This window comes from Taudactylus pleione, unplaced genomic scaffold (genome assembly GCF_031769625.1).
Source record: "Taudactylus pleione unplaced genomic scaffold, aTauple2 ptg000366l, whole genome shotgun sequence".
NCBI classification, from domain to species: domain Eukaryota; kingdom Metazoa; phylum Chordata; class Amphibia; order Anura; family Myobatrachidae; genus Taudactylus; species Taudactylus pleione.
The window spans coordinates 9,764,378-9,783,661 of NW_028284767.1; the positions used below are offsets into that span (position 1 = coordinate 9,764,378).

The 19,284-nt window shown below is 48.1% G+C and overlaps 1 protein-coding gene across 2 annotated transcripts in view; it reads left to right on the forward strand.

The window, feature by feature from the left end:
- Positions 1-19,284, forward strand: part of LIG1 (DNA ligase 1) — a 217,596-nt gene that overhangs the window by 179,076 nt on the left and 19,236 nt on the right. For both annotated transcript variants that reach the window (XM_088444581.1, XM_088444580.1), the window contains exons 24-25: positions 3,806-3,958; positions 8,222-8,275. In XM_088444581.1, the coding sequence (XP_088300707.1) occupies positions 3,806-3,958; positions 8,222-8,275 (207 nt within the window). The remainder of the gene's footprint in view (positions 1-3,805; positions 3,959-8,221; positions 8,276-19,284) is intronic.

The following is a 19,284-nucleotide window of genomic DNA, read 5'->3' on the forward strand; positions in this document are numbered from 1 at the left end:
ACTCTAACTCCCCCTCGTGAGAAGAGGAGCCACCCTCTAAATTTGAATATACCAGCACTTGTAAGAGCTGTAAAATCTATTCTTCACATAGGGCACTATTTAAGCGACAGAAGGCAGTTTTGCCTGAGTTTCCTCATTCGGATCAGCTATCTGATCATATGTGTGAAGCATGGAATATACCTAGCAAAAAATTTCAGCTGCCTAAATGCTTTATTTCCTTTTACCCTCTTGTAGCTACTGATTGCGCTAAATGGGAAGTTCCCCCTCCAGTGGATTCCCACGTGACATGCCTAGTTAAGAACGCTACCTTGCCTATCCACATTGCAACCTCCTTAAAAGAGACTACGGATAGAACGATAGAAGCTTGCCTGAAGTCTATATACTCTCTTACAGGATCAATTACTCGTCCTGCCAGGGCTTATGGCCTTTGTGGCAAAAGCCATTTGAGAGTTGGGCAGAGGTACTAGAAGATACATTTCCCTCTGATGCTTCGAGGGAACAGCTGTCCTACATATCTCACATTAGAGATGCAGCTTCCTATTTAGGAGCGGCAGCTTTGGATACTTGTCTCCTAGCTTCCAAGGCATCTGCTACTTGTGTGGTAGCCCGCCGTATTGTTTGGCTTCGCTCATGGAAGGCAGATTCAGACTCTAAAAAGGCTTTGGAGTGTCTGCCTTATTCTGGGGAGATCGTGTTTGGCCCAGAATTGGTCAAGATTGTGACTACCTTAGCAGCTTCCGACAAGAAAAAGCTAAAGGTCAGTCCTTTCCACGGCAGTCTGCGTCCACTAAGGCCCCCAAGCCTAGGACCAAACAGACCTGGGCTACAAGATGTCCACATGGATACGCACTCACTCCTGAGGCGGCCCTCTCAGCAGTTCTTTTGCACAGGACCTCCGTTGGACCCCAAGCAAAGCCCTGCTCCTCCAGAAGGCCATTCAGTCCTTACTGCTCTCAGAGGTGGTGGTAACCCTCATCACGAGAGAATTCTACCCTTTTCTTGGTTCAGAAGCCTAACTGGTCTCATCGGCCTATCCTCAACCTCAAGTCTATGAACAAGTGTATCAGGGTGCCCAGGTTTTGTATGGAAACTCTACGCTCTGTTGTCCTGACTATGTAGCCTGTAGACTTTATGGTGTCTCTGGACATTCAGGACGCTTACCTACATGTACCTTTAGCGCTTTCTCATCAGTAGTATCTCCGTTTTTTCCTATCCTACAACATTATTACCAATTTCAAGCACTAATAAACAATAAAAGTGATAACAGCACTCACAAACTTAAATATGCAGCTTCCTGGGATGAAAAGAAGATATCACCGTCGTCAACAATAATGTTCCAAAAACGTATCACTCCCTTGTGTTGGCGCTCTTTATGTCCTTATATTTATTTTACCTCAGAAACAAAATTTATAGAGATGACAGAGAAATATAATCATAGTGTAGTATTTCAAATAATTATTAATCCACCATATGTGCAAAATTGGTCACACCCGGTTTGGGTGATGGTGGAAAAAATCCCATCCACCTCTATACTTAAAGCGCACACACCTCTCAAATCCCCTTCAGGTATTAGGGTTTCCTTAAGACGATGGGCCTCTCTCCGGAGGTTCGCCTGTCCCTATCCTTGTGGCTTCAGACATCCCACTTAAACAAGGGTTGCCCCTTTTGGATCCCGGACTGGTCACTCCTCACCACGGACGCAAGCCTCCGCAGGTGGGGCGCAGTGACCGGCCAGCAATCCTTTCAAGGACGCTGGACTCCAGCCGAGGCGATCTTACCAATCAATGTCCTGGAACTCCGAGTAATTTACAAAGCCCTCACTCTGGCTCAGGATATTCTTCATGGCAGGCCAGTACAAGTACAGTCTGACAACGACACGGCAGTGGCCTACCTCAATCACCAAGGAGGCACTCGAAGTCGATTAGCAATGGCAGAAGTGTTGGTAGCTCCGGCTGGGCCCAGAGGCCATTGGTACTCCGATCTTCAAAGTCTCTCCATAAACTTTCCTCTCAAACTTCCTCTACAACCAGACCTGTTGTCTCAGGGTCCCTGTCTACATCCGGACCTGGTCCATCTGACTTTAACGTCTTGGCTTTTGAGACATCCCTACTAAGGTCTAAAGGGTTTTCTAGCTCTGTGGTCCAGACCTTGCTCAGAGTGAGTAAACCGGCCTCTGCCAGGATTTATCACCGGGTTTGGCATACATATTTCCAGTCATGTGCTACTAGAAACTATGAACCTCAGGTTTTAAGGGTTACTAGAATCCTCGCCTTTCTTCAAGCTGGATTGGGTCTCAGACTCCACCTAGCCTCTCTGAAAGCACACGTCTCTACTCTGTCCATCTGGTTCCAGTGCAAAATTGCTCCTCTACCAGCTGTTCACACCTTTCTGCAAGGTGTTCTACGTATACAACCTCGTTTTGTCCTTCCTGTGGCTCCGTGGGATTTGTCAGTGGTTCTCCACGCACTTCAGGAACCTCCATTCAAACCCCTGGATTCAGTATATGTCAAATGGCTCACTGCAAAGACACACTGTTCCTTCTGGCTATAGCATCTGCCTGTAGGGTATCAATTTGGAGGCGCTTTCTTGTCGCTCCCCATTTCTGATCTTTCATCCGGACAGGGCTGTTCTTCAAACGCGCAATGGCTTATTTTCCAAGGTGGTCTCTAGTTTCCACCTCAATGAGGAAATTGTGGTTCCGGCCTTTCAATCACCAGACCTCTCAGCAGGTGAAGTCTCTTTGGATGTGTTCCGTCCTCGGAACTATTACGGTCCACGTAGATCTTCAGTCAGGAAATCTTTGTCCTAAATGGATTTCACAAAAAGGATGGCCAGTTTAACAGACTCTGGCCAGATGGCTTCACCTGACTATCTCACAGGCTTACACATAGACTGGCCTCCCTGTGCCTGCTACAGTATCTGCTCATTCTACTCGCTGTGTGGGTCCCTTTTGAGCAGCCCGCCACGGCGCGTCTGCCTAATAACTATGCATGGCGGCCACGTGGTCTTCTGTTCACACCATTCTTAGGTTCTATGCCGTTGTTACATTTGTCTCTCAGGATGCTTACTTCGGGCGCCGGATTCTCCTTTCAGCTCAGGAGCATCCCCGCCTTTGAACAACTGCTTTGGGACATCCTCATTGTCTCCCTGTGGAGCTCTATGTACCCTGAAGAAGAAAAGGAGAGTTATGGTAAAACTTACCCTTGTTAACTCTTTCTTCGAAGTCCATAAGGTCCACAGGGCACCCGCCCTGATGCACCTGGCTTCTATGGGTTTCTTCTCTTGGTCACTTATTTCCTTTTCTTTGATTCTTTAGTGTACCCGTCTTCCTTCTCTCCTATCCTGCGGCTGCCTTGGGCTTGTTAACAAAACTGAGTTGCCTTCAGGCTGTAGGCGGGGTATAGGGGGTAGACATCCTGGGTTAGAAAAAAGCTTTGCTGTTGGTGTCCGGTCCTCCAAGTACCACCTACACTCCATTGTCTCCCTGTGGACCATATGAACTTCGAAGAAAGAGAGTTAACAAGGTTAATTTTTACCATAACTCTCCTTTATTAGAAGATACAATTTGAGGTTTTACATGTGTAATGGTTCAATACAATACACATACATTTTGTAATTGCTATTTTTCATTTATAGTGTTATGGTAAAAATAAAATATTTAATTTGAGTCCTAATTCAGAGGTTTTATAAATTAGATTGTAGAAACAAACATTAAAGTAGCATATTACTTCAATAAGTTTTTTTGTTTTGCTTTCCAGGATAAAAAAAAAACCACCTCACCAGCTCTTCATTTTATCTTTTCTAGTTGAAGAAAGACTACCTGGAAGGTTTAGGAGATACTCTGGATCTTGTAGTAATTGGTGGCTACTTAGGGAAAGGAAAACGAACTGGCATATATGGAGGGTTTTTACTTGCATCATATGACGAAGAGAGTGAGGAATACCAGACCATCTGCAAGGTTTGTCTAAATTTACTAAAGATCTGTGCTGTTGCCTGGGCAATAGTACTTAATACGTCTTAATTTGTCATGTATATGCAGTCAGTTTTAAATAAGTAACTGCTATCTGTTTTGACGTGTTATTCATATTTAGCTCTTTATTTAATTCAGGTACACAGATGATGGGTTTTAAGTCACTCCTAGTAGGAAGGACACTAGCATAACTCTCCTTTATGATTCCACCCTCCTGTACCCTGTTCTTCCTTAGTAGGTATATCCATGCCTTGCACAAGAAAAAGACCCTTGCCCTTATATTTTCTTCATTATTACACATCTCACCTTCCATAGAGGACAGGGACTTAAGTATATCCCAATGCCTGTATCCCCTAACTGCAGGGCTTGACAAATGTTTCTAAAATCTAGGAGCCAGGATGAAAGTGTAGGAACCAGACGCCCCCTTCCCCCGGGGCAGCATTACTGAGCACCTACGCCCCGGGCAACCAACCCCCATGGCCACACCACTAACTGGGTAGCCCAGGTAAACCACCCTCCCACAGCCACATTACTGAGCAGCTTAACCCCCTTCTCCAGGCAACCAACCCCAAGAAAGACAACCCCTCCGCAGCCAAAAAACCCCGGGCAAGCAAAGCCACAGCCGGCAGAGGCCGAACTAGAGAGTGGTGGGCCCAGGTGCAAGAATATGCTTCGGGCACCCCTATGCAGTGCCCCCAGTAGTGGTCTGCTATGCAGTGCCCACAGTAGTGCCCCTTATACAGTGGTCCCCCCCTATGCATTGCGCCCTGTAGTAGGCTCCTCCCCCCCCCCCCCATGCATTGCCCCAGTTGCACCCCCCCTTAAACAGTGCCCCGGCAGCGGCCACCCCCCCTATGCAGTGGTCCCACTAGTGGTCCCCATATACAGTGCCCCGGTAGTGGTCCCCCTATGTAGTGCCCCCAGAAGTGGTCCCCCCCCTATTCATTGCCCCCAGTAGTTGTCCCCCCCCATGCATTGCCCCCAGTAGATGTCTCCACAGTAGTAGTCCCCCCTATGCAGTGCTCCCAGTAGTAGTCCCCCCTATGCAGTGACCCCAGTAGTAGTCCCCACTATGCAGTGACCCAGTAACGGCCCCCCATAGTGTGCCCAGTAGCAGCCACCCCCTATGCAGTGCCCCCTGTAGCAACCACCCCCCCCCCCTATGCAGTGCCCCTTACACAAAAAAAAACCCCACAACTTGCCTGATCCCCGCTCCTGCCGACGACCACCGCTGTCTGCTCCTCCCAGCACGCTCTGCACAATGGGAGAGACGTAATGACGTCTCTCCCATCACCTGCTGTGGGGGATGCCGGAGCTCATGAGTGAGCTGCAGCCGGCTCCCCCCGTGGACGCAGCAGCCAATGAGTCTGTCTGACTCTCATCAGCTACTATAACAAACACGCAGCTTGCCGCTTGCAGCTGTGTGTTTGTTAATCTATAGTGTGTACCGTGCTCGCGGTCTGCACTACACTAGCGGAGGCAGGAGGTTGTTTGCAAATCTGGTCACCAGGCAGCCAAATCTAGTCGCCATGACGACCTGGCCCCCGGGTTTTGTCGAGCCCTGCCTTGCTGTGAATAGAGAAAAGAGAATGTTTGTATTTACCCTTAAGTCCCTTGCTGTAGGGATACACATGCACAAGAATGTGTTATATATTGTGCTCCTTTTTTTTTCCATCTGGTTGAATAATAAACACTGTAATGTGTGTAGATGAATACTGCATTTCAGTACATAACCAATCAGACGCATGCTTTCCGGGTCTAAATTACACTAGACAGATAAAAAGCACTTGATTATTCGTAAATTAGCTCTAGACAGCTTGGTGGTTTATGCTCCCTAAAAAGGCCTGAAAATTTGATAAACTTAAAAGGAGTGTGTAAGAGTTAATCTGGGCCATTTATGGTAAAGAAAAGACCATTCACTGTAAGGGTTGGGTACTGGATCCCAGCGGCCAGAATCCCAACGCCAGCATCCCGACAGGGTTAGGATACCGACACTTGTCTGTCAGCATCCTAACACTCTACCTCTCCCTATCCACAACCCTAACCCTTCCTCCCCGGTTCTTTAACCTAATCTCCCCCCTAGTGCCTAAACCTAACCTCACGCTCCCCTAATCCCAACCCTCCCCACCTTAGTGCCTAACCCTTTGCCTAGTGCCTAACCCCAGTACTTAATGTCGGGATGCTGGCTCTGGGATTCTGACAGGTGTCGGGATTCCGGCGCCGGCATTCTAAGTTCCGGCTTCCCGACTGTCTGTATTTTGACCAGATCCCCACTGTAATTTACAATGATTAGTGTTTTATAATGGCTACCATTCCCGACCAAAGTGATGTGATTTTTGCGATTGGTTGTGATCATGTCATATGATTTGCTGTAAAGTCATATGCTTTCAGCCTCATCTCCGAGTATCCTTCCGGTTTAGGTTTCTTGGCTCGATTTTTTTATTTTTATTTATTTTTTTTTAATACGAGGAATGGTCAAGTATAGTCCCATATTAGCTCAGTTGGTATTCTACCAACTTTTTTGGTTTTAAAGTAGCCAAAAGTCTAATTTTTAAAGAATATTTCATTTATTTAATTTTTAAAGAGATTTCAGTCTACTTTTGATTCCTCTTTGTTGTTAGGAAATGGCTTAGGCTTTGGAATGGGCTTCTACCAGCCCTCAGTCACTTTATAAGAATAGCCAAATTTAGATGCGGTTAAGATTCATATTCACTACTTGAGTGTAGAACGACTGTACGATTATTACATCTTAATCGTTCAATCGTGCAGTGGATAATGTGCCCACACTGAACGATATGTTGTTCAGTGCAGTCACCCATCCTCATCCCCGAACATGCACAACCTGTTCATATAGGCAGATTGGCCTGCATGTCCAGGCGATGACAGATGCCTGCAATGACCAGCGGGAGCGTGCATCGCTGATTTTTACCGGCATATTTACTGCACGATTGAACGATAACTATGTCATAACCGTTCAATTTTATCGTGTAGTGGATATGCACCTTAAGTCTTTGCTCTTTTGCTGATTGAAGTTTGACTATAAGAGGAGTTCATGTGCAGCCATATGACGAGCACCACTCACACTGTCTTATCAATAAACAGTTCTATTCTAGCTGTTAAGGTGTGTACACACTAGATTATATTGGCGATAACGACATATCGTTACGACAATTTTGTTTAATTGTCTAGTGTGTACGCACTAGATCGTTAATGCGCGCTCCTGCGGGTAGTTAACGATATCTTCAGTTGTCTGTATTTGCAGCACAATCTGGGGATATAGTTAGCGATGCCATGCTGCTGAATGCAGCATGGCCCCGCTCTCCAACCCCACCCCCTGCTGTCATTCTTCGTTGCCGGCATCGGCAAGTGTGTATGCACTGTGTATACATCGTTTAGTGTGTACCCAGCTTTAGTCTGGTGTCCAGTGCACTGTCAGTTAAACAGGAGCCAGTGATTCTATGGTACAGTAAATGGAAGTGGTTGTGCAGCATGCCCCCCTGATCGTTGCATCAGTATGCAGCAGGCATCACGCTGAATTTGCATACTGTTTAGGCAGAAATGCTGAAGCCGCACACTGCAGAGTGTGTGTCAGTGAGCTGTGGACTGGGGGAGTAGAATGGCCAGCCTCTTGTAATTGGTAACACAATCTGGAGCAGCCCTAACGAGGGAACGTGAGAGGGTTTTAAAGAGCTGCATGGACCTAGTGAGAAACCTGGGGCATCCATAGAGAGCCTAAGAAAGCACTGGGAGTTTATGCAAATGCCACACAGATAAGAGACTTGGTTGGAATATTACCAATGAGCCCAGAGCTGTGTATCAGCCATGTTCTTACTTGCCACCATGCTGTTATTGTGTGTAATATTTATTGTAAAATTTTTATTATTCTTTTATAGAACAATAATTGTATAGGTTTGGCAGTGATATCTTAAAAGCTCAGTAGATGGATTCCATAGCTCTGTTTGTTTTGCTTTTTACAATTCTTTTATTCAGTATTTAAAAATAATACAAAACCAAATGTTTTGTTTACTAAATGGTGGCTTTTCAAGCTGCCGATAACTGTATTTGCCAGCAATGCTATTAAGTGTAAATCACGTCTGGTTTTGCACTTAATAGAATTGCTGTTTCAAATTCTGCAGGCAATAACGCTGAAAATCATCGACTTTGGAAAGTCACCCTTTAGTAAGTAAACTCCTTAGCGTTGTGTTCTCTATCATGCACAGGACATTTCTGACGTTTCCTATTTTCTTTTAGATTGGAACAGGTTTTACAGATGAGGACTTGGAAACCCATTATAATTTTCTAAAGGTACTAGTATATCTGAAATAATTTGATGAAATTCATAATGCAATGTTCTAGATAAGTCGATTGGGACTGAAACGTCGAACAGAACTTGACACAGTTGTCAGTATTCATTCATATCTTCTCAAGACCCGTGAGTGCCGCCGATTTCTTTCCTATTTATGCATTGGTGGAATGATTGTGTTGCACCCTGGGGGGCACCAGGGCATGTATTGAGTTAAGTACAGCGAAGTGCCGGTTTTCGTAAGTTTGATAATGCTAATTAATAAATGTTTGTGTATGTTTACAAAAACGTCATTTAGATGCAATATTTGCACTAACCCATAGCAAGCAATCTGATACATATAAGACACGCTCTTTCTGTTTGGAAATCTCCACTGGTTACATCTCTGAATCAGGCCCCTAATAGAAACTTATGCCAGGCTTACAAAACTGAGTTGGAGACTGCAGCACACAGGTTTACATCAAGGCTTAGCTCAGATAGCCTGGCTAAATAGTTGCTATATTGTATGGCCTTTATTAGTTTGTCTTTTTGTGTATACACATTTTTTTTTTTGGTCTAGGTTTATGTGGCATTTTGTCAAGATTATCATTATCCATTTTATACAACCCCAGCCTGATGTTGCAAAATATGCTTCTTTGTTTAAGCATCAAACATGCAGGGAAAGATTATTGGATAACCTTTACTGTGACCAGTATATATAAAACTTAGGGCCGAATTCAATTACATGCAGCACTTAGAGCAGGCTTGTAGCTACCAGGGCTATTCTATTACAGTCCATGGTAAGCCCGCAGGCTGCACTTAACACACATTTCTGTTCACGCCCTCCTGAGGTGCCTACAGAAATACGCTGTAAGTAGGGCTTTCAAGCGGTTAACCCATAGCACTACCTGGTATCTATTGGTTACTGCGTAATTAAATAGCTCTGGGTGTTAAACCTAAGAGCTGCAGCAACACGGTAAGTTCTGTGGCTAATTGAATCCCCCCCCTTAATAACATGGAGAAGGTAGAAGAGAGAACACATTCTTAATATAGAGCGTCTACATCATGATAGCTTCTGCGTACCTTTCTGCATGCCACTTTTGTATTGCATGGTTATTTGTGTTACTTTTACCTCAATGTCAACCTGAACCAGACTGGCCTTTCTCCTCTGACCTCTCATTAAACAGGTATTTCTTCTTCAGGGTCCATAGGGCTTCACTGGGAGACAATGGGGTGTACTGTAGGTGGTACTTGAAGGACCGGACACCAATAGCAAATTTTTTTCTTTTCCCAGGATCCTCCGGTCCTTCCCCCTATACTCCGCCCACAGCCTGAAGGCAACTCAGTTTCGTTGGTGTCCTGCAAGAGCTGGATCACCGTTAGAACAGTGGGCCTGCTGTTAAGCAGCCCAAGCTTTAGTTTATGAATTATTTTTATTTACATTTTTTATTATAAAGCAAGCAGTGCTAGACAGTCCTCTGGACGTCTGCACTGCTGCTCCATCACCCCGCCCCGACTACAGCCATCGGCTAGGTACTCTCAGTGGGGCTCCCGGAGGACCTAGCTAGCAGGGCTCCTTGGACCCCAGACTGCAGTCGGGACTAGACCACCAGGGCATGACCTATAATGGTGCAAGGGACAGCTAAGGCCAGGGACCTGGTGGTTGATGTCAGCATAGGGGAGAAGGTCCTCTCCTTGCTGCCCCAGCTCAGGGCGCCAATTCCACTGCGGTCTTGCCACCCCTGAGCTTCTCCTCTCTCACACTCTGCCCCTTCAGAGACAGACGGCAGCAATTTTCTGCTACAGCCTCAGGTCTTTGGAAACGCTGGGTCTGCTCTCCCTGCATACCTCTCCCAGGAGCTAGGTTATACAGCGCTATTTCCTACCAGCCACTGCGGTCTGTGTAGTTGAATTTAGTGCCCACTACAGGTAACTTGTATGCTCTGCATTGTATGTGACTTTTGCTAGCGCTGTTGTCTGTTTATTTTTCTCAACTGTCAGCTTATACCTTTGCCTTTCTTTCATTATAACCCCAGAATCCTAAGGTATAGGGGGTTCACTGTACCTCACATCTACCTGTATTTGTGAGGGATGTCACATACTGTATATCTGTGTTGCGCACAGCTTTATTATACATGTGCCAGATTGTGTGCTATGTTATCCTTGCAGCTATGTCTGGCAAAGGCAAGAATAACAAGCAGCCTGCTGCTCCCACTCTGATGTCTTTTAAGTCCGGTTTAGCAGGCTAGGCTTCAGCAGAGGATCTCATTCAGGATGGTCTATGTGTATCTTGTTATGCGACATCTGGCCCCTCAGCCCCTGCATCCTCTCCTCAGGCCCCCCCCATGGCTTCTTTTTCACAGGTGTTGGCAAAAATAGCGGACCACCTAGCAGTTCCTGTGGTAGCACCACCTATGGGATTGCCACAGCAGGTACTCCCTGCAAATCCTTTGCCTCCCCCATGGGTAGACGTACTTTCTACCTCAGTGCAGAGTCTGGTGGCTACCTCTACATCCTTGCAACAATTTTTGCAAAAGAAAAGATGCTTACCTAGTAAACCTACTAAGCGTGCTGTGTTATCTTCCCAGTCCACCCAGCTATCAGATTCTCATCTGGGGAGGCAGAAGATGCAGACCTCTCTCACTCTCACTCCCCCTCGGGAGAGGAGGAGCCCCACTCTAAATTGAAAATACCTGCACGTGTGAGAGCTGTAAAATCTATTCTTCAAATAGAAGACAGAACCCACTCCTAGGGCTAGGGATGCGGCTTTGGATACCGGTCTCCTAGCTTCCAAGGCATCTGCTACTTCCGTGGTAGTCCAATGTATAGTTTGGCTTCGCTCATGGAAAGCAGATTCGGACTCTAAAAAGACTTTGGAGTCTCCGCCTTATTCTGGGGAGATCCTGTTTGGCCCAGAATTGGACAAGATTGTGACTACCTTGGCAGCTTCTAAGATTCCTCTTGCCCTCTGCATCTACTACGAAGCCTCGAATGTCTTCCTTTCGTCCCGAGGAAAAAGCTAAAGGTCAGTCCTTTCCTCGGCAGTCAGAATCCACAAAGGCCTCCAAGCCTAGGACCAAACAGGCCTGGGCTACTAGATGTCCACCTACCAAATCTGAGGACAAGCCTTCAGCCTGATGGGACGGGCTCCCAGGGTGGGAGGCCGACTTCTTCAGTTCGCCCAGTTCTGCGTCAGACCACCACAGACACCTGGGTACAACAGGTAAAAAAAAGGTTTAATTTTTTTCCTCTTAAACCTCATTTCTTTTAATTGACACATATTAGCGTTCAATCTTTCGTTCATAAACTGCTTGTTTTTTATTGAGCTGCTTTTAAGCACCCAAATTTAGCGCAGATAACCTTCTCTATTCGATACCTGGGTACAAAAAGTGGTCTCCCACGGATACGCCTTCTCATTCCTGAGGCTGCCCTCCTGGCAGTTCTTTTGCACAGGACCTCCATCGGCCCCAAGCAAAGCCCTGCTCCTCCAGAAGGACATTAAGTCCTTGCTGCTCTCGGGGGTAATGATTCCGGTCCCCTCATCACAGCGAGGGATGAGTTATTATTCTACCCTTTTCTTTGTTCAGAAGCCCAACAGGTCTCATCGGCCTATCCTCAAGTCTCTGAACAAATTTATCAGGGTGCACAGGTTTCGTATGGAAACTATGTACTCTATTGTCCTGGATATGGAGCCTGGGGACTTACCTACATGTACCTACAGTATAGCGCCCTCTTATCAGCAGTATCTATAGTTTGCTGTTCTACAGCAACATAACCAATTTAAAGCACTGCCGTTAGGGCTTTCTACAGCTCCTCTGGTCTTTACCAAGATCATGGCAGTTATGGCGGCCTATCTTCGTGGTCAGGGGATTAGACTTCTCCCATACTTGGACGTTCTCTTGCTCTTAGCAAGCTCCCCAGAGATTCTTCACAGCCATCTATAAATAACCATTGCCTTTCTACAAACGCACGGTTGACTGATTAACTGGAAAAAGTCTTCCCTGACCCCTAATCAAAGAATGATACACTGGATTCTCAAGCTCAGAGAATCTTCTCGACAGCAGGCACAATCTCTGCACTACAGCACTGAGTGCGCAGGTTACTTCACAGACGCCAAGTGTCAATTCACTGCAAAGCAGACCTTGGGATCCACGGTGTCCATCTTCGACATGGTAGAGTTCGCTCAGTTACACTCCAGGCCCCTACAACACCTGATCCTCTCCAGGTAAAATTGGCTGCATCATCTGCTCAGATCCCAGATGATGGTGGCTACAGACATCACACTTAAAGAAGGGTTGCCCCTTTTGGATCCTGGACTGGGCATGCCTCACCATGGACACAAGCCTCCGCGGGGTGGGCGCAGTGACCAGCCAGCATTCCTTCCAAGGCCGCTGGACTCCAGCCGAGGCGATCTTACAAATCAACGTCCTGGAACTCCAAGCCATCTACAAAGCCCTCACTCTGGCTCAGGATATTCTTCAGGGCAGGCTAGTACAAGTACAGTCCGACAATGACACGGCAGTGGCCTACCTTAATCACCAAGGAGGCACTCTAAGTCGGTCAGCGATGGCATTCTCACATGAGCCAAACACCATCTCTGCAGTGTTCATCCCCGGGGATTCTCAATTGGGAAGCGGATTTCTTCGGCCATTACAATGTGCATGCAGGGTAGTGGTCTCTACATCGAGAAGTCTTTCAGCTCCTGGTGGACAAATGGGGTCTACCAGACGTGGACCTCATGGCCTCACGACACAACCACAAGCTTCCAGTGTACGTGGCCAGAACGAGGGACCCCGACGCAGCCTTCTTGGATGCATTATCTGTGAGGTGGATCTTCCTCCAGTCTCCCTTCCACCTCGGGTTCTTCAGAAGTTCAAACAAGAGGGGAACGGTCCTGTTGGTAGCTCCGGCTTGGCCCAGGCACCATTGGTACTCTGATGTTCAAAGTCTCTCCATAGATGCTTCTCTCCAACATCCTCTACGACCAGATCGTTAACTCAGGGTCCCTGTCTACATCCGGACCTGGTACCTTTCCGTCTTTAACCCTCCTAATGCATAAAGGATTTTCTAGTTTTCTAGCTCTGTGGTCCAGACCATGCTCAGAGCGCATACATATTTCCAGTGATGTGCTACTAGAAGCTTTGACCCTCTGGATTTTAGGGTTTCTAGTTTCCTTGCCTTTCTTCAAACTGGATTGGATCTCGGATCCACCTAGACTCTCTGAAAGTGCACGTCTCTGCTCTGTCCATCTGGTCCAGTGCAGAATTGCTCCTCTGCCTGATTTTCACACCTTCCTGCAAGGTGTTCCTCATATATAACCTCCCTTTGTCCCTCTTGTGGCTACGTGAGATTTGTCAGCGCTTCTCCACACACTTCAGGAACCTCCATTTGAACTCCTGGATTCATTAAACATCAAATGGCTCACTGCAAAGATTTATTCTTCTGGCCATTGCATCTGCCCGTAGGGTATCTGTCGCTCCCCATTTCTGATCATTCATCCGGACAGGGCTGTTCTTTGAACACGCCCTGGCTTCCTTCCCAAGGCGGTCTCTCGTTTCCACCTCAATGAGGAAATTGTGGTTCCAGCCTTTAAATCACCAGACCTCCCGGCAGGTGAGGCCTCTTTGGATGTGGTCCGTGCTCTGAAGATCTACGTGAACCGTACTAGTTCCATCATGAAATCTGGCTCCCTCTTTGTCCTATACAGATTCCACAAGAAGGGCTGGCCAGCTAACAAACAGACTCTGGCCAGATGGCTTTGCATGACTTTCTTCTTCAGGGTCCATAGGGTTGACTTTGGGGTATAGCTGGATCTGGATCCCCGGGCACCACGCAGTTAAAGCTTTAGCTCCCAGGATGCACTGGGTCCATCCTCCTCTAAACCCCGTCCCCGAGCCACAGACACCTCAGTTTAAGTTGGTGTCCGGCCGGAGTCGGGTCACAGTTTGCGCAGGGTGGCTGATTAGCAGCCCCTAAGCTTTATTTTGTTTTAGGAGTTTTTTTAATTTTTATTTTATTTTTAAAACTCTTCAGAGCAGCAGCGTCGGATGTTCAAGCTGCCGCTCCGACACCCTGCCGGCGCCGCAACGCCAGTACAGATCTGGGGATCGCGGCGGGACCCAAGAGTCTGTGCTAGCCGGGCTCTGTGGGATCCCTAGACTGCTGCCGGATCGACGGGGAACAGGTAACCCGTGGGTGTATGCAGTATCTTGCCTCCAGTCTCTGTGGACAGACCGTAGGCGCTGGCAGTGGTGGTGGCCCTCCCTCTCCTGAGGCATCCACTAGACCAACAGGGATTACATGCGGCAAGTGGGAGCCGGCAACCCGGAGGTTAATAGCCGGCCAGGGGAGGCAGCCTTCCCTGTTTAGCGGCTCCTCAGCTCAGCGCGCCTTTCCGCTCAGGTCTCGCGACGCTGAGCTGCTCTCCACCGGCCACTCCCCCTCTGAGTTCTCCGGCGGCCATCTTCTCAGGCAGTGCAGATCTCTCAGGCATCGCGTGCACCGGTCCCCTGCTTGGACAGAATACACAGCGCTATAGACCTCCCAGACACTGAATCTGGGCAGGTTGATTGTAGTGAAAAGGTGCAGTGAGTGTTACTTTCTGCATTGTATGTGACTTTTGCTAGTGCTGACTCTTTGTGCTTTATTTCTAAATACTGTCAGTCTATACCTACCCTTTCCTTCTCCTACAGCCCTGACAGGTGTGTGTGGGAAGGGCTTTTCTCTGATCTCACATATATAAATTCAAGTATTCGTGAGGTCTGTCACATACAGTTGCGTGCTACACAGTACCATATCTGTGGACCAGTGTGTTGCATGCTTGTGGGTTCACCAGGAGTGAGCCTCTGGACTTCCCAAAATTAGTAAATCTATCTCTTAATATAGTCAGCCATGTCTGACGAGGAAGTTGAGCGCTCCGCAGCTCTCACTCTGTTCTCCTGCAGGCGCTGCGTTGCAGGGGTGAATAAGGAGGATTTATCACCGGATGGGCTGTGTGTGAGGTGCCGTCAGTTACCTGATCCCTCCAACCCCCCAACTATGGGACAGTACCCTCCTTGGGCGGTGTTTTCTCAGGTGCTGGCCTCCATTGCGGATTGCCTCACGGTCCCAGCTGTACTCCCCCATATGAGGGTACCCCAACCAGCCATCCTCCCATCACAGGGTATACTGCAATTATTGCAGTCTTCCCCTGGGCCTCAGACTGTTAGTCCATATACAGGGTTATATATATATATATATATATATATATATATATATATAGTCGGTGACTCAGCAGTCTGTCTTCCTTTCAGGGACTCCCTCAGGCGGGTCAACCACCTTGGGTGGATTTGTTCTCTAGTTCAGTCCAGAGTTTTATCTGCTTCATCTTCAGCCTTTCAAACTATGCTTTGCAGTGACAAGCCTCAGAAGGCGTCTAAACGCCCTGTTATGTCATCCCAGTCTACACAACTGTCAGACTCTGATGCGTCCTCGGATGATGGGGAATTGCCTGAGGACTCTGACTCGGATTCCCCTGTCTGGGAAGCAGAAACTAAATCTTCTATTAATGTGCCAGCATTGGTAAGGGCGATCCATTCTTGATATAGAGGATGACGCACCGGCCCTTAAATCCAAATACCTGAATTTCAAACAGGCAAAAGTGACTTCAGCAGTTTTTCCTTTCTCTGACCAGCTGACTGATCATATGGCGGAGGCCTGGCAGTCGCCTAGTAAGAGGTTCCAGCCGCAGAAACGTTTAGCATCTAGTTATCAGTTTCCTGCAGGTCATTGCAAAAAGTGGGAAACTCTGCCTGCGGTGGATTCTCATGTTACTTAATCAAGAGTGCTACCTTGCCTATGCCTTCCATTTCATCCCTAAAGGACCCCACGGACAGGAAAGTGGAGACTTGCTTGAAATCAATCTATTCTCTGTAGCCCGTCCGTCCATGACTATCTCCTGGGTGGCTAAAGCCATTGAGAGCTCGGCCAATGTGTTGGAAGATACCTTTCCTAAGGAAGCTCCTGAGGTTCAGAGAGATTTAGTGGGACAGATGAGATGCTTCCTATATTGGTGAGGCGGCTTTGGATGCCAGTCTCCTGACTTCCAGAGTCTCGGCCACAGCTGTGTCTGCTCGCCGTTCTTTGTGGTTATGTTCTTGGAGAGCGGATGCGGATTCCAAGAAGGGCCTAGAGGCCTTACCCTTCAATGGGGAGATATTGTTTGGCCCAGACCTGGACAAAATTGTAGATTACCTGGCAAAGTCTGTCAGCTTTTCTACCATCAGCAGCTGCGTCTTCTAAGGCTAGGACCTCTGCATTTCGGTCCTTTCGTTCTCAAGAAAAGTCCAAGGGTGATTCCTTCCCAAGGCAGTCGGCAACCAAGGCCGCCCCTAAACCTACGAAGCAAGCGTGGAGCACTAGACGTCCTACTTCCAAGTCGGAGGATAAAACTTCCGCCTGATGGGACGGACACCCCTCTGGGAAATCCCAGAGCGGGAGGCCGACTTCAATTCGCCCAGTGCAACACCACCACGGATGTTTGGGTACGAGAAGTGGTCTCTCAGAGGTACGCCCTCTCCTTCCGTCACAGACCTCCCCACCAGTTTTTCTGCATGAGTCGTCCTCTGGACGAGGCCAAGGCCTTGCAGATTTAGGAAGCCATAGAGTCCTTGCTGAAAGCAGGGGTCAATGTTCCGGTTCCGCTTTCTCAACGTGGGACGGGTTACTTCTCTACTCTGTTTCTGGTTCAGAAACCCAATGGGTCTCATCAGCCTATCCTCAATCTAAAGTCTCTAAACAAGTTCCTCAGATTGCCCAAATTCAGGATGGAAATATTGCATTCCATCATTCTATGGAGCCTGGGGATTACATGGTCTCCCATGACATCCAGGACACCTACCTCCATGTTCCTATAGCGCCTACCCACCAGCGGTATCTGTGGTTTGCTATACGACAGCACCACTTCCAGTTTCAGTCTCTGCCCTTTGGTCTCTCCACGGCTCCAAGGGTATTCACCAAAATTATGGCTGCCCATCTACGGAGCCAGGGTGTATGGCTTCTGCCGTATCTCGACGACCTTCTATTGCTGGCAAGCTTTCCGGAGGTACTTCTACAACATCTACACCTGACATTCGCATGTCTGTAAGCGAACAGGTGGCTGATAAATTGGAGAAAGTCCTCCCTGATTCCGTCACAAAGGATGGTTCATTTGGGAGCCCTTCTGGATTCTCATCAGCAAAGGATTTTCTGACCCCAGAAAAGATTTCCTCCCTACAACTGCGGGTGCACAGTTGCCTGAAGACTTGCCGGGTGTCTGTTCACTTGGCAATGAGGGTTCTAGGGTCCATGGTGTCAGTGTTCGACATGGTGGAGTATGCCCAATTCCATTCCAGGCCCCTGCAGGGGCTGATTCTACCCAAATGGATCGGGTTGCCACACCGGATCAGGACTCAGATGCTTGTGGTGTCTCCAGAGGTGCGCCTGTCTCTAGCTTGGTGGCTTCAGACATCTCATTTCACCAGGGGGCGCCCCTTTTGGATCCAGGACTGGGCTCTTCTCACAACAGATGCCAGTCTCCGGGGTTGGGGTGCAGAGACAGGTCCACTTTCACTTCAGGGCCGTTGGTTAGTGGAAGAAGCAATTCTCCCGATCAACATTCTTGAACTTCGGGCCATGTACAGGGCCTTCCAGTTGTCAGGTCACCCTCTTCAAGGAAAAGCCGCGCAGGTTCAGTCCGACAACGCCACCACGGAGTAAATCACCCATCAAAGGGGCACTCGCTGTCGAGCAGCAATGACAGAGGTGTCACGCATCCTGTCTTGGGCGGAGTGCCACCTTCCAGCCATCTCGGCAGTGTTCATTCCAGGAGTCCTCAATTTGGGAGGTGGACTTCCTCGGCCACCACGACGTGCATCCTGGGGAATGGTCGCTTCACCAAGAGCTGTTTCAACTACTCGTGGACAGGTGGGGACTGCTGGAGGTATACCTCATGGCATACCGTCACAATCACAAGTTGCCCGTGTACGGGTCCAGAAAAAGAGGTGCCGACGCAAGCTTGGTGGTGAGATGGATCTTCCAGTTGGCGTATTTATTCCCTCCAACTTCCTCGGGTTCTTCAGAAATTCAAACAGGACGGCGGCACGCTTCTGCTGGTGGCTCTGGCTTGGCCCAGACATCCTTGGCACTCAGATCTTCGGAGTCTCTCCTTTGACGCTCCGTTTCTTCTGCATCAACGTCCGGACCTGTTGTCTCAGGGTCCCTGCCTTTACCCGGATCTGGGTCGTCTGTCTTTGATGGTGTGGCTCTTGAGACCTCCATCTTAAGGTCCCAGGGTTTTTCTAGCTCGGTCATCGGCACGATGCTGCGGGCGCGCAAACCTGCCTCCACCAGGATTTACCACAGAGTGTGGCATACTTATTTTCAGTGGTCTGAGGCGAGAAACTATGATCCTCAAGTGTTTCGTGTTTCTAGGATTTTGGCGTTCCTTCAGTCTGGTTTGGACCTAGGCTTATGACCAGCTTCTTTGAAAGTTCATGTGTCTGCACTATGTGTGGTTCCAGCGAAGGATAGCTCCACTACCAGATGTCCGCACCTTTTTCCAGGGTGTTCTCAGGATTCAGCCTCCCTTTGTTCCCCCAGTGGCTCCTTGGGATTTGGCGGTTGTACTTCGGTCCCTCCAGGGTCCTCCATTTGAACCACTAGAGTCGGTGGAATTCAAGTGGTTGACTGTTGAGACACCCTCCTGGCAGAAGCAATCGCCAGGAGAGCGTCAGAATTGGGGGCGCTTTCCTGTCATCCTCCATTTCTGATATTTCACCAGGACAGGGCAGTGCTTCGCACTCGTCCAGGTTTTGTACCTATCATGGTTTCTAAGTTCCGCATTAATCAGGAAATTATTGTGCCGGCCTTTCAGTCACCTGACCTCTCGGCTGGTGAGGCTTCCTTGGTCCGTGCTCTCAAAGTTTATGGACCGGACTAGTTCGATTCGGAAGTCTGATTTCTTGTTCGTCCTTTTTGGTTTTCACAAGAGGGGTTGGCCTGCCAACAAACAAAC